We start from the raw sequence: 15,216 nt of genomic DNA, 5'->3' as shown, positions 1-15,216 counted from the left end.
CAACCATCCCGCCAATTAACCACCCAAATAATTAACTAGCCATCCAGTTCACCACCCAATTAACCAACCACCCAATTAACCAACCAACCCATTAACCAACCCTCCAGCCAATTAACCAACCACCTCATTAACCACCCAACCCATTAACCAACCACCCAATTAACCAACCAACCCCTTAACCAACCAACCCATTAACCAACCAACCCATTAACCAACCAACCAGCCCATTAACCAACCAACCCCTTAACCAACCAACCCATTAACCAACCAACCAACCCATTAACCAACCAACCCATTAACCAACCCTCCAGCCAATTAACCAACCACCTCATTAACCACCCAGCCCATTAACCACCCAACCCACCCATTAACCAACCCACCCATTAACCAACCACCTCATTAACCAGCCAACCCATTAAGCAACTACCCAATTAACCCACCGCCCAACCCATTAATCAACCATCCAACTAATTAATGAGCCGCCCAACCCGTTAATCACCCACTCACCCAATTAATTAACGCCCTGCCCTAATTAACCCCCGCTGGCCCCGCCCCCTCGTGGTGACAGACGATCAACAGCTGAACTGCTCCCGGCTCCGCCTCTTCTTGCTCCGCCCCCCCGGACGCCTGGGTCCCTTCTCCCGGACGCCTGGGTCCCCTCCCCCCGGACGCCTGGGTCCCCTTCTCGGACACCTGGGTCCCCTCCCCCCGGATGCCTGGGTCCCCTTCCCGAACTCCTGGGTCCCCACCCGGACGCCTGGGTCCCCCCGCCCCGGGGCCAAAACTGGGTCGTTTCATCAATTTAATCACGTGGGCGGAGCCAAAGCGCCGAGTGGGAGGAGCCAAAGGCCCCCCGCCGGGGGGTGGGTGGGGCCCGGACGCCTGGGTCCCCTGGTGGGGGGTCGGGGGTCAAAGGTCGTCGGCCAGCAGCATGGGGGAGCCCAGGTCGCGCTGGAGGCTCTCGAGGGAGGCGGGGCTGAGCCGATGGACCTCCAGCCAATCAGCGAGCAGCGAGGCCGACAGCGGCGCCGAATCAGCTTGGCTGGGGCGGGGAGGGGGCGGGGCTTCAGCCCGGATGCCTGGGTCCCCTCCTGGAACTCCTGGGTCCCCTCCCGAACTCCTGGGTCCCCCCCTGAACTCCTGGGTCCCTCCCCGAACTCCTGGGTCCCTCCCCGAACACCTGGGTCCCTCCCCGAACTCCTGGGTCCCTCTGGAACGCCTGGGTCCCTCCCGAATGCCTGGGTCCCTCCCCGAACAACTGGGTCCCTCCTGAACTCCTGGGTCCCTCCCCGAACTCCTGGGTCCCCTCCCCGAACTCCTGGGTCCCTCCCGGACGCCTGGGTCCCCCACCTGTCCTTGGCGTCGCCCACGGCATCCAGCGATTGGCTCAGGAACTCCTCCAGGTCGAACCCCACCCCGTAACCGGCGCCGCTGCCCTTGGGGGTCCCCGAGAACACAGGGGGCAGCGGGTCCTCCACCTGCGGGGGGCGCCGCGCGTGAGCGGGACACCCGGACGCCTGGGTCCCTCCCGGACGCCTGGGTCCCTCCCCAGAACCCTGGGGACACTGAGGGACACTGGGGGATACTGGGGGATACTATCCATAGCATTGTTAACTCTGGAACCTACTGATCACATCTACAGCGTGCACAGCTTGGTGTTAACTCTGAAACCTACTGATAACATCTGAAACCTTCTGATAACATCTACAGTGTACATAGCTCAGTGTTAACTCTGAAACCTACTGATAACATCTGAAACCTACTGATCACATCTAGAGTGTACACAACTCAGTGTTAACTCTGAAACCTACTGATAACATCTGAAACTTGCTGATAGCATCTACAGTGTACACAGCTTGGTGTTAACTCTGAAACCTACTGATCACATCTACAGTGTACACAGCTTGGTGTTAACTCTGAAACCTACTGATCACATCTACAGTGTACACAGCTTGGTGTTAACTCTGAAACCTACTGATCACATCTACAGTGTACACAGCTTGGTGTTAACTCTGAAACCTACTGATCACATCTACAGTGTACACAGCTTGGTGTTAACTCTGAAACCTACTGATCACATCTACAGTGTACACAGCTTGGTGTTAACTCTGAAACCTACTGATCACAACTACAGTGTACACAGCTTGGTGTTAACTCTGAAACCTACTGATCACAACTACAGTGTACACAGCTCAGTGTTAATTCTGAAGCCTACTGATAACATCTGAAACCTGCTGATAGCATCTACAGTGTACATAGTTCAGTGTTAACTCTGAAACCTACTGTTGGGGGGACACTGGGGGTCACCTGGGGACACCGTGGGTCACCTCACCTGTGACTTGGAGAGCTGCTGTGTCACGGTGGCCACGTCAGGGTCGGCCGGCGGCTCCGGCCATGGTTGGGGACCCGCGGCGTGGGGCCCGTGCTGGGGGGCGGCAGGCGGGGCCATGTCGGTGGGCGGGGCCGTGTCGGCGGGTGGGGCCGGGGGGCGTGGCCGGGCGCGGTCGCGCATGCGGGTCCAGCGCTCCAGCAGGTGGCGGTCGTCGTCGCTCAGGACCAGCCCGCGCGGCTCCCGGCGCCGCTCGCGCTCCCGTTGCCGCTTCTCGCGCTCGCGGGCGCGTTCCTGGCGCCGCCGGCGCTTCTCCTCGCGCTCGCGCTGCCGCTCGGCCGCCGTCACCGGCTTGCGCACGTCCGCGGCGTCCGCGGCGGCCAATGGGGGGTCTGCGGGGAGGAGGGAGCCAATGGGAGGTGAGCGGGGAGAAGGGGAGGCAGTGGGAGCCAATGGGAGGCAATCCAACGACGCAACCGGCCAACCCAAGCGAGACAATCAGATCAAGCAACCAACCCAGGCAACCATGACCAACCCAACCCAACCATGACCAACCCAACCCAACCACGACCAACCCAACCCAACCACGACCAACCCAACCCAACCACGACCAACCCAACCACGACCAACCCAACCCAACCATGACCAACCCAACCCAATCATGACCAACCCAACCACGACCAACCCAACCACGACCAACCCAACCCAACCATGACCAACCCAACCCAACCATGACCAACCCAACCCAACCACGACCAACCCAACCACGACCAACCCAACCCAACCATGACCAACCCAACCCAACCATGACCAACCCAACCCAATCATGACCAACCCAACCCAACCATGACCAACCCAACCCAACCACGACCAACCCAACTATGACCAACCCAACCACGACCAACCCAACCCAACCACGACCAACCCAACCCAACCACGACCAACCCAACCCAACCACGACCAACCCAACCACGACCAACCCAACCACGACCAACCCAACCACGACCAACCCAACCCAACCATGACCAACCCAACCCAATCATGACCAACCCAACCACGACCAACCCAACCACGACCAACCCAACCCAACCATGACCAACCCAACCCAACCATGACCAACCCAACCCAACCACGACCAACCCAACCACGACCAACCCAACCCAACCATGACCAACCCAACCCAACCATGACCAACCCAACCCAACCATGACCAACCCAACCCAATCATGACCAACCCAACCCAACCATGACCAACCCAACCCAACCACGACCAACCCAACTATGACCAACCCAACCACGACCAACCCAACCCAACCATGACCAACCCAACCCAACCACGACCAACCCAACCCAACCACGACCAACCCAACCCAACCACCTTCTGGCCACCAAACCCTTGAGCAGAAGCCACACACCCAACCCTTCACCCCCTGAGGGGACCCAGGTGTCCGGGCGCCCCTTCCCCCCGCACCTTTGCTCTTGTTCCTCATGGCCGACTTGAGCAGCGCCGCCTTGAGGGCGGCCTTGGTGTCGTCCGAGATGGCGCCGTCGCGCTTGGGCGGGGCCCCCGGCTCCGCCTTCACCCGCGGGGACCCCATTGGGCAGTCGGGGGCGGGGGCGGGGCTGGGCATGTCCACGTCAGCGCACGGCCAGGCGGGGGCGCCGGTGGCCGCCGCGACGTTGACAGTGGCCACGTTGACACTGGGGGCGCCCACGTTGACCTTGGCCGCGGTGACTTGGGCATTGACCACGTTGGCGTTGACCCCCTTGGCGTTGACCACGTTGGCCTCGGCGTTCACCACGGTGACCTCGGCGTTGACCGCGTTGACGCTACCGTTGACCACGTTGACCGCGTTGACGTTGGTATTGACGGTATTGACATTGGCGTTGACGCTACTGTTGACCGCGTTGACCATGTTGACTGTGTTGACGCTACTGTTGACCACATTGACTGCGTTGACGCTACTGTTGACCAAGTTGACCGCGTTGACACTGCCGTTGACCACGTTGACCTTGTTGACGCTACTGTTGGCCACGTTGACCACGTTGATGCTACCGTTGACCACACTGATGCTACTGTTGACCACATTGGCGCCACCGTTGGCCCCGTTGACCACGTTGACCGCGCCGACGCCGCCGTTGTCCCCTCCGGCGCCTCCCGCCGCCCCGGCGTCCCCGTGTTGCGCGCGCTGTGCCGGCGCCAGCGCCCCGCGGATGCCGTCGCGGCGCGCGTGGAAGTCTTCGATCTCGGCCACGATGGCCGCCTTGATCTCCTCCTTGGTGAGCGCGCGGCGCTCGAAGGCGAAGTCGAAGGCCGGGACGCATTCGGGCTCGTCCTCGGGGTCGTGGTACTTGGCCAGGAAGGGGTGACCCAGCGCCTCGGCCACCCCGACGCGCTCGCGCGGGTCGAAGCGCAGCATCCTGCCCAGCAGCGCCAGCGCAGCCGGCTCGGCGTCGCCGAACAGGCTCTCCCAGGGCACCGGCGGGCGCGGCGGGAGGCTCTTGACGTAGGCGCGCACGCGCTCGGCGCCGATGGCGGCCATGACGGCGGCGGGCGGCGTGCCCAGCACCGCCATGATGAGCTGCAGCTGGTGGACGTAGTTGCGCCCCGGGAAGAGCTGCCGGCGCCCCAACATCTCGGCGAAGATGCAGCCGACCGACCACATGTCGATGGCGCGCGTGTAGCGGTGCAGCGACAGCAGCAGCTCGGGCGCGCGGTACCAGCGCGTGGCCACGTACTCGGTCAGGAAGGCTTTGGCGTGGCGGGGGTCGCCGCCCAGCCCCCTGGCCATGCCGAAGTCGCCGATCTTGAGCTCGCAGTTCTCGTTGACCAGCAGGTTGGACGGCTTGAGGTCGCGGTGCAGGACGTTGGCCGAGTGGATGTACTTGAGCCCGCGCAGGAGCTGGTACAGGAAGTAGCGCACGTGCTCCAGCGACAGCGGCTGCGACGAGTGGATGATCTGGTGAAGGTCGCTCTCCATCAGGTCCAGCACCACGTAGCTGTCGGGGGAAGGGAAAGGGACCCAGGCGTCCGGGACGGGTCGCTGTTGGTGGCGCCCAATGGATGAGGTGGCCGCCCGCCCTCTAGGGGGCGTTGGGGACATCCCTACGGTGCCACCACCAACCCATGGACGTCCCTATGGTGCCACCACCACCCTATGGATCAAGTAGGGTCCATCCCATGTGTCCTCCCGCCCTTTAGGGGGCGTTGGGGACATCCCTGTGGTGCCACCACCACCCCGAGGATCAAGCAGGATCCATCCAATGTGTCCTCCTGCCCTCTAGGGGGCGTTGGGGACATCCCCATGGTGTCACCACCACCCTATGGATCAAGTGGGGTCCATCCCATGTGTCCTCCTGCCCTCTAGGGGGCGTTGGGGACGTCCCTATGGTGCCGCCACCACCCCATGGATCAAGGATGATCCATCCCATGTGTCCTCCAAGAGGACCCAGGCGTCTGGGAGGGGTTGCTGTTGGTGACACCCAATGGATGAGGTGGCCGCCCGCCCTCTAGGGGGCGTTGGGGACGTCCCTATGGTGTCACCACCAACCCATGGATCAAGTGGGACCCATCCCATGTGTCCTCCCGCCCTCTAGGGGGCGTTGGGGACATCTCTATGGTGTCACCACCAACCCATGGATCAAGTGGGGTCCATCCCATGAGTCCTGTAAGAGGACCCAGGCGTCCGGGAGGGGTCGCTATTGGTGGGGTCCATCCCATGTGTCCTCCAAGAGGACCCAGGCGTCCGGGAGGGGTCACTATTGGTGGGGTCCATCCCATGTGTCCTCCTGCCCTCTAGGGGGCACTGGGGACATCCCTGTGGTGTCACCACCACCCCGAGGATCAAGGAGGACCCATCCCATGTGTCCTACAAGAGGACTCAGGCATCCGGGAGGGGTCACTATGGGTCAACATCACCCAATGGGGCAGGCGAGCTCCACCCCATGTGTCCCCATGACCCACACGAGGGACCCAGGCGTCCAGGTGGGACCCAGGCATCCGGGAGGGGTTCAATCCAATCCCCATGGCGCCACTGGGGCTCTGCCCCTCACATCCCCCCGCCCCACACAAGGGACCCAGGCGTCCGGGGGGGTTCAATCTCATCCTCATGGTGCCACCCGGGCTTCATTCCACATGTCCCCCCCACCCCACACGAGGGACCCAGGCGTCCGGGTGGGACCCAGGCGTCCGGGAGGGGTTCAATCCCATCCCCATGGCACCACTGGGGCTCTGCCCCACACATCCCCCTCACCCCACCGAAGGGACCCAGGCGTCCGGGGGGGGTTCAATGCCATCCCTGTGGACCACCGGGACTCCCTCCCATGCATCCCCCCCACCCCACATGAGGGACCCAGGCATCCGGGAGGGGTCACTATAGGTCAACATCACCCAATGGGGCAGATGAGCTCCACCCCACGTGTCCCCATGACCCATACGAGGGACCCAGGCGTCCGGGGGGGGTTCAGTCCCCACGGCAGCCCTGCCCCCGCGGTCCCGCCCCCCGCTCCACCCAAGGGACCCAGGCGTCCGAGGGGGGGTTCAGTCCCCACGGCGGCCCCGCCCCCCGCGGCCCCGCCCCCCGGCCCCGCCCCCAGACGCACACGGAGCGGAACTCGCCGTAGGGCACGGTGGGGCGCAGGATGTCCTTGATGCCGATGATGTTGTCGTGCTTGAAGTGCTTGAGGATCTTGAGCTCGCGCAGCGTGCGCTTGGCGCTCGTGGCCACGTCGAACGCGTTCGGGATCTTCTTGATGGCCACCGCCTGGCCTGCGGACCCAGGAGTGCCCCAGGGGACCCAGGAGTGCCCCATGGGAGCCGGGAGTTCGGGGGGGGACCCAGGAGTGCCCCCAGGGAACTGGGAGGTCGGGGGGGGACCCAGGAGTGCCCCATGGGACCCAGGAGTTTGGGAGGGGACCCAGGAGTGCCCCAAGGGACCCAGAAGTTCGGGGGGGGACCCAGGAGTGCCCCAAGGGACCCAGGAGTTTCCCCAGAGAACCAGGAGATCGGGAGGGGACCCAGGAGTGCCCCGAGGGACCCAGGAGTGCCCCCAGGGAACCAGGAGTTTGGGAGGGGAACCAGAAGTTTACAAGGGACCCAGGAGTTCGGGGGGGGACCCAGGAGTGCCCCCAGGGAGCCAGGAGTGCCCCCAGGGAGCCAGGAGATCTGGGGGGGAACCAGGAGTGCCCCATTGGACCGAGGAGTTCAGAGGGGGACCCAGGAGTGCCCCCAGGGAGCCAGGAGTTCAGGGGGGGGACACAGGAGTCCGGGGGGGGACACAGGAGTCCCGGGGGGGGACACAGGAGTGCCCCCAGGGAGCCGGGAGGTTGGGGGGGGAACCAGGAGTGCCCCCAGGGACCCAGGAGTGCCCCCAGGGAGCCGGGAGTCTTGGGGGGAACCCAGGAGTGCCCCATGGGACCCAGGAGTGCCCCCAGGGACCCAGGAGTTCGGAGAGGGGAACCAGGAGATTGGGAGCGGGAACCAGGAGATTGGGAAGGACCCAGGAGTTCAGGAGGGGACCCAGGAGTGCCCCCAGGGACCCAGGAGATTGGGGAGGGGGACCCAGGTGTCCAGGAAACCCACCCAAGGGGACCCAGGTGTGCAGGAGGGACACAGGAGTTCAGGGGGGACCCAGGCGTCCGGGGGGGGACCCAGGCGTCCGGGAGGGACCCAGGCGTTCAGGGAGGGACCCAGGCGTCCGGGGAAACCCACCCAAGGGGACTCAGGTGTGCAGGAGGGACACAGGAGTTCGGGAGGGACCCAGGAGTGTCCCCAGGGACCCAGGCGTTCAGGGAGGGACCCAGGAGTTCGGGAAACCCACCCAAGGGGACTCAGGTGTGCAGGAGGGACACAGGAGTTCAGGGGGGACACAGGCGTCCGGGAGGGACCCAGGCGTCCGGGGGGGGACCCAGGTGTTCGGGAAACCCACCCAAGGGGACCCAGGTGTGCAGGAGGGACACAGGAGTTCGGGGGGGACCCAGGAGTTTGGAGAGGGACCCAGGCGTCCCCGGGGGGGGACCCAGGCGTCCGGGGGGGGACCCCGGCGTGCTCACCGGTGTCGCGGCGCCGTGCGGAGCTGACGACGCCGTAGGCGCCGGTGCCGATGGTCTCGATGATCTCGTACTCGTCCCCCACGTCGAACGTCACGTCCAGCGCTCGAGCCTTGAGCAGCGCCAGGGGGCCCCCGCCCTGCCCCCGCTCCGCCTCCGCCATGGGGCCGCGGGACCCCGGCGTCCGGGACCCATAGACCCCGGGGACACACAGACTCTAAGGACCCCGGCGTCCGGGACCCATAGACCATAGGGACACACAGATCCCAGGGACCCATACATCTCAGGGACCCAGGCGTCCGGGACCCATAGACCCCAGGGACCCAGGCGTCCGGGACCCACCCACCCCAGGGACCCACATACTCTAAGGACCCAGGCGTCCGGGACCCATAGACCCCGGGGACACACAGACTCTAAGGACCCAGGAGTTCGGGAGGGACCCAGGAGTTCGGGGGGGACCCGGGAGTCCGGGGGGGACCCGGGAGTCCGGGAGGGACCCAGGAGTGCCCCAAGGGACCCAGGAGTTCGAGGGGGAACCCAGGAGTTCGGGAGGGACCGGGAGTGCGGGAGGGACCCAGGAGTGCGGGGGGACCCAGGAGTTCGGGAGAGGGACCCAGGAGTTCGGGAGAGGGACCCAGGAGTTCGGGGAGGGATCCAGGAGTTCGGGGGGGACCCAGGAGTTCGGGAGGGACCCGGGAGTCCGGGAGGGACCCAGGAGTGCCCCAAGGGACCCAGGAGTTCGGGAGGGACCCAGGAGTGCCCCAAGGGACCCAGGAGTTCGGGAGGGACCCGGGAGTTCGGGAGGGACCCAGGAGTTCGGGGAGGGACCCAGGAGTTCGGGGAGGGACCCAGGAGTTCGGGAGGGACCCGGGAGTTCGGGAGGGACCCGGGAGTCCGGGAGGGACCCAGGAGTGCCCCAAGGGACCCAGGAGTTCGGGAGGGACCCAGGAGTGCCCCAAGGGACCCAGGAGTTCGGGAGGGACCCGGGAGTTCGGGAGGGACCCGGGAGTTCGGGAGGGACCCGGGAGTTCGGGAGGGACCCGAGAGTCCGGGAGGGACCCAGGAGTGCCCCAAGGGACCCAGGAGTTCGGGGGGACCCAGGAGTTCGGGGAGGGACCCAGGAGTTCGAGGAGGGACCCAGGAGTTCGGGGAGGGACCCAGGAGTTCGGGAGGGGACACAGGAGTTCGGGGAGGGACCCAGGCGTTCGGGAGGGACCCAGGAGTGCCCCAAGGGACCCAGGCGTTCGGGAGGGACCCAGGAGTGCCCCAAGGGACCCAGGCGTTCGGGGAGGGACCCAGGCGTTCGGGGGGACCCAGGCGTTCGGTCCGTTCCCATGGTAACCGCCCCCGTCCCTCTCACCTCCTCCCGCCGCTTCCCCGCGGGGGGACCCGGATGCGGCCCCGCCCGGCCCCGCCCCCTCCCGAGCGCGCCGGCCAATCAGCGCTTCCCGCCCCTCGGCCCCGCCCGCGCGGCCGCCGGCCAATGAGCGCGCGGGGAGCGCGGGCCCCGCCCCTTGTTGCTAGGGGGAGCGGGGCGGAGCTGGCAACGCGGGAGCGCTGCCATTGGCTGCAGCGGGCGGCGGGGGCGGGGCTTCGTACAAAAAACATAAACGGCGATTGGTCGATGCTCGCGGGGGCGGGGTCCCGAACACCTGGGTCCCCGGGGGGCGGGGCACAGAGGGGCGGAGCCGGAAGTGCCGCCTGGGCGGGTTTTTATTGGCTGTTACACGCGCGTGGGGGCGGGGTCTCTTCCCCCCCCCTCGAAGTGCTGGAGGGTGGGGGCGGGGCCTCAGGGAGGCGTGGTCTCCATGGGGGCGGGGCCGTGACGTCGCTCGTGACGTCGCAGCCCCGCCCGGGACAGGAAGCGCTTGGGGCAGGAGGGGCACCGGAAGGGGTGGGGCTCGGAGGCGGCCATATTGGGGGCGGCCATATTGGCTCCTCCATAGGTGGCGGCCATGTTGTCGTCGGCCATATTGGGCCCCCTACCGGCGGCCATATTGGGGCCTAGACCAGCCGCCATATTGGCGCCAGCAACATCAATGGCGGCCATATTGGGGCCTACACTGGCGGCCATCTTGGGGCCTAGACTGGCGGCCATATTGGGGCCTAGACTGGCGGCCATATTGCGCCCTCCCATGGCGGCCATATTGGCGCCAGCCCCATCAGTGTCGGCCATATTGTGCCCTCCCCCGGCGGCCATATTGGGGCCTAGTCCGGCAGCCATATTGCCACCAACCACATCCCCCTCATTCCCCCCTTTCCCCCCAACTCCGGCGGCCATATTGGGGCCTAGACCAGCGGCCATATTGCGCCCTCCCCCGGCGGCCATATTGGTACCAGCCACATCCGTGTCGGCCATATTGTGCCCCACTCTGTCAGCCATATTGGTGCCGGTCGCATCACTGTCGGCCATACTGTGCCCTCCCCTGGCGGCCATATTGGGGCTTAGTCCGGTGGCCATCTTGGCTCCTAGACCGGCAGCCATATTGGGGCCTAGACTGGCGGCCATATTGCGCCCTCCCCCAGCAGCCATATTGGCACCAGCCACATCAGCGTCGGCCATATTGCTCCCTAGCCTGGCGGCCATATTGGCGCCCGCCACATCAGTGTCAGCCATATTGCGCCCCACTCTGGCGGCCATATTGGGGCCTAGACTGGTGGGCACACTGTGCCCTCCCCCAGTGGCCATATTGGTGCCGGCCACATCAGCGTCGGCCATACTGCACCCCAGCCCGGTGGCCATATTGGGGCCTAGACTGTCGGCCATATTGCACCCCACTCTGGCGGCCATATTGGTGCCAGCCACATCAGTGTCGGCCATATTGTGCTCCAGCCCGGCGGCCATATTGGCACCAGCCACACCCGCATCGGCCATATTGCTCCCCAGCCTGGCGGCCATATTGGTGCTGGCCACGTCAATGTCGGCCATACTGTGCCCTCCCCCGGCGGCCATATTGCACCTCACCCTGGCGGCCATATTGGCGCCACCCACATCAGTGTCGGCCATATTGCGCCCTCCCCCGGCGGCCATATTGGCGCCGGCCACATCCGCGCCGGCCATATTGCTCCCCAGCCCGGCGGCCATATTGGCGCCCGCCACATCCGCGTCGGCCATACTGTGCCCCAACCCGGCGGCCATATTGGGGCCTAGTCCGGCGGCCATCTTGGGGCCTAGACTGGCAGCCATATTGGCTCCTAGACCGGCGGCCATATTGCCACCAACCCCACCCCCCTCTTTCCCCCCGCCCCCCCCCTCTCCGGCGGCCATATTGTTCCCCAGCCCGGCGGCCATATTGGCTCCCGCCACACCCGCGCCGTGCGTCCTCTCGTGCTTGCGCAGCCCCGCGCGCCCCCCGAAGCCCTTCCCGCAGCTCCCGCAGGCCCAGGGCCGCTCGCCGGAGTGCGCGCGCCGGTGCTTCCCCAGCGCCCCCCGCTCCCAGAAGGCGCGGCCGCAGTCGGGGCAGCGCCAGGGCCGCTCGGCGCCGTGCGTCAGCCGGTGCCGCTTCAGGTCCCACGACGCCACGAAGCTCTTGCCGCAGTCGCCGCAGGCCCAGGGCCGCTCGCCCGTGTGCGTGCGCCGGTGCAGCGCCAGGTCCGCCGGCTGCCGGAACGCCTTCCCGCACTCGCGGCAGCCGTACGGCTTCACCCCCTGGTGCGCGCGCTGGTGCCGCCGGAAGCTGGAGGGGTCGGCGAACGTGCGGCCGCACTGCGGGCACAGGAAGGGGCGCTCGCCGGTGTGCACGCGGCGGTGGCTCTGGTAGGACGAGAGCTGCGTGAAGCTCTTCCCGCAGGCGTCGCAGGCGAAGGGCTTGCGCGGCGCGTGGATGCGCTGGTGGCACGCGAGCGACGAGGAGCGGCCGAAGCTCTTGCCGCAGTCGGCGCAGAGGAAGGGGCGCTCGCCGGTGTGGGCGCGCTGGTGGTTGCGCAGGTCCTTGAGCTCGGCGTACGCCTTGGGGCACAGGGCGCAGCGGTGCGGGCGCACGCCGGCGTGGCCGCGGCGGTGCTTGCGCAGCACCGAGGGGTCGGCGAAGGCCTTGGGGCAGTCGGGGCAGGGGAAGGGGCGCTCGCCCGTGTGGGCGCGGACGTGGATCGCCAGCTTGGACAGGGTGGGGTAGGTCTTGGCGCAGGAGCCGCAGGGGAAGGGGGGGGAGGGGCGCGATGGGGTGGGGGGGGTGGGGGTGGGGGGAGCTGGGGTGGTGGTGGCGTCGACAAGGGGGTCGGTGGTGGGATCACCAAGGGGTTTGGGTTTGTCCACCATGGTGGTGGCATCTCCATGGGCTTTGGACTTGGGATCTCCAAGAGCTTTGGGGGGATCCATCATGGTGGTGGCGTCTCCAAGGGGTTCAGACTTGGGATCTCCAAGAGCTTTGGGTGGATCCATCATGGTGGTGGCATCTCCAAGGGGTTCAGACTTGGGATCTCCAAGAGCTTTGGGTTTGCCCATCATGGTGGTGGCATCTCCAAGGGGTTTGGTGGTGGGATGTCCATGGGCTTTGGGTTTGCCCATCATGGTGGTGGCGTCGCCAAGGGGTTTGGGTGGATCCATCATGGTGGTGGCATCTCCAAGGGGTTCAGACTTGGGATCTCCAAGAGCTTTGGGTTTGCCCATCATGGTGGTGGCATCTCCAAAGGGTTTGGTGGTGGGATGTCCATGGGCTTTGGGTTTGTCCATCATGGTGGTGGCATCTCCATGGGGTTTGGGTGGATCCATCATGGTGGTGGTGTCGCCAAGGGGTTCGGTGGTGGCATCTCCATGGGGTTTGGGGGGATTCATCATGGTGGTGGCGTCACCATGGGCTTTGGGGGGATTTATCATGGTGGTGGCATCTCCAGGGGCTTTGGACTTGGGATCTCCATGGGCTTTGGGGGGATTCATCATGGTGGTGGCATCTCCAAGGGGTTCGGACTTGGGATGTCCATGGGCTTTGCGTTTGCCCATCATGGTGGTGGCATCTCCAAAGGGTTTGGTGGTGGGATCACCAAGGGGTTTGGGTGGATTCATCATGGTGGTGGCATCTCCAAGGGGTTCAGACTTGGGATGTCCATGGCTTTTGGGTTTGTCCATCCTGGTGGTGGCATCTCCAAGAGCTTTGGATCTGTCCGTTCTGGTGGTGCCACCCCTGCGGGTTCTGGGTCTCTTGACCATGGTGGTGGCATCTCCAAGGGTTTCAGTGTTGGGATCTCCAAGGGCTTTGTGTTTGCCCATCATGGTGGTGGCATCTCCAAGGGGTTCAGACTTGGGATCTCCAAGAGCTTTGGGTGCATTGATCGCGGTGGTGACACCTCTGCGGGTTTTGGGTCTCTTGACCATGACGGTGGCGTCTCCAAGAGCTTTGGGGGGATCCATCATGGTGGTGGCGTCTCCAAGAGCTTTGGGTGGATCCATCATGGTGGTGGCACCTCCAAGGGTTTCGGTGTTGGGATCTCCAAGGGCTTCGGGTTTGCCCATCATGGTGGTGGCATCTCCAACAGCTTCGGTGTTGGGGTGCCCAAGAGCTTTGGGAGGATCCATCATGGTCTTGGGTTTGTCCATCATGGTGGTGCCACCCCTGCGGGTTCTGGGTCTCTTGACCATGGTGGTGGCATCTCCAAGGGCTTCGGTGTTGGGGTCTCCATGGGCTTTGGGTGCATTAGTTGTGGTGGTGACACCCCTGCGGGTCTTGGGTCTCTTGACCACGGTGGTGGCATCTCCAGGGCTTTGGGTGGATCCATCCTGGTGGTGGCATCTCCAGGGGCTTCGGGTTTGTTCATCCTGGTGGTGCCACCCCTGCGGGTTCTGGGTCTCTTGACCATGGTGGTGGCATCTCCAAGGGTTTCGGTGTTGGGATGTCCATGGGCTTTGGGTTTGTCCATCATGGTGGTGGCATCTCCGGGGGCTTCGGTGTTGGGGTCCCCAAGACCTTTGGGTTCATCCATCACGGTGGTGGCATCTCCAAGACCTTTGGGTGGACCCATCACGGTGGTGACATCTCCAAAGGCTTCAGTGTTGGGGTCCCCAAGAGCTTTGGGGGGACCCACCATGGTGGTGGCATCTCCGGGGGGTTCAGGTTCATCCATCTTGGTGGTGGCATCTCCAGGCTCTTCCACCTTGGGATCCCCAAGACCTTTGTGTCCGTCTGTCCCGCCACTTCCATCCCCGTGTCCGTCTGTCCTGCCGGTTCCGTCCCCGTGTCCGTCTGTCCCAACGGTTCCGTCCCCGTGTCCATCTGTCCCACCGGTTCCATGTCCGTCTGTCCCGCCAGTTCTGAGTCTGTCCGTCCCGCCGGTTCCATCCCTGTGTCTGTCTGTCCCGCTGGTTCCGTGTCTGTCTGTCCCACCAGTTTCATCCCCGTGTCCGTCTGTCCCGCCGGTTCCGTCCCCGTGTCCATCTGTCCCATCGGTTCCATGTCCATCTGTCCCACCAGCTCCGTGTCCGTCTGTCCCGCTGGTTCCATCCCCGTGTCCATCTGTCCCATCGGTTCCATGTCCGTCTGTCCCACCAGCTCCGCGTCCGTCTGTCTCACCAGTTCCATGTCCGTCTGTCCCACCGGTTCCACGTCTGTCTGTCCCGCCGGCTCCATGTCCGTCCGTCCCACCGGTTCCATGTTCGTCCGTCCCACCAGTTGCGCGTCCGTCTGTCCCGCCGGTTCTGTCCCCCATGGCGGAGGTGCCGCAGGACCTGCCGTTTTAACCATTTCTGTGCCCTTTCCCCCCATTTCCCCCCATTTTCCCCATTTCCTCCATTTTTTACCATTTCCCCCCATTTTCCCCCATTTTCCCCATTTCCCCCATTTCCTCAATTTTTTACCATTTTCCCCATTTTTTCCCCCACTTTCCGCCCCTCCCCCCAGGGGGCGTGG

At 64.8% G+C, this 15,216-nt stretch overlaps 1 protein-coding gene across 2 annotated transcripts; it reads right to left on the bottom strand.

The window, feature by feature from the left end:
- Window positions 1-789: 789 nt before the first annotated feature.
- Window positions 790-9,784, bottom strand: LOC308051132 (mitogen-activated protein kinase 7-like). 2 transcript variants are annotated; one of them, XM_080361447.1, is made up of 7 exons: window positions 9,739-9,784; window positions 8,381-8,569; window positions 6,932-7,097; window positions 3,801-5,329; window positions 2,333-2,721; window positions 1,351-1,478; window positions 790-1,042 (listed from the first exon to the last, which is right to left on the bottom strand). In XM_080361447.1, exons 2-7 carry the CDS (start codon window positions 8,538-8,540, stop codon window positions 910-912), a joined length of 2,505 nt encoding a protein of 834 aa, XP_080217573.1. In that variant the 5' UTR covers window positions 8,541-8,569; window positions 9,739-9,784; the 3' UTR covers window positions 790-909. The 2 variants fall into 2 exon arrangements, with proteins under 2 accessions (XP_080217573.1, XP_080217572.1); XM_080361446.1 differs by having other exon boundaries at window positions 8,381-8,594; window positions 9,738-9,777.
- Between the last annotated feature and the right edge of the window lie 5,432 nt (window positions 9,785-15,216).

Source organism: Nesoenas mayeri (assembly GCF_963082525.1).
Source record: "Nesoenas mayeri genome assembly, chromosome: 32".
NCBI classification, from domain to species: Eukaryota; Metazoa; Chordata; class Aves; order Columbiformes; family Columbidae; genus Nesoenas; species Nesoenas mayeri.
Note: the sequence above shows the minus strand (reverse complement) of the source record. Positions and strands in the feature narration are given on the sequence as shown.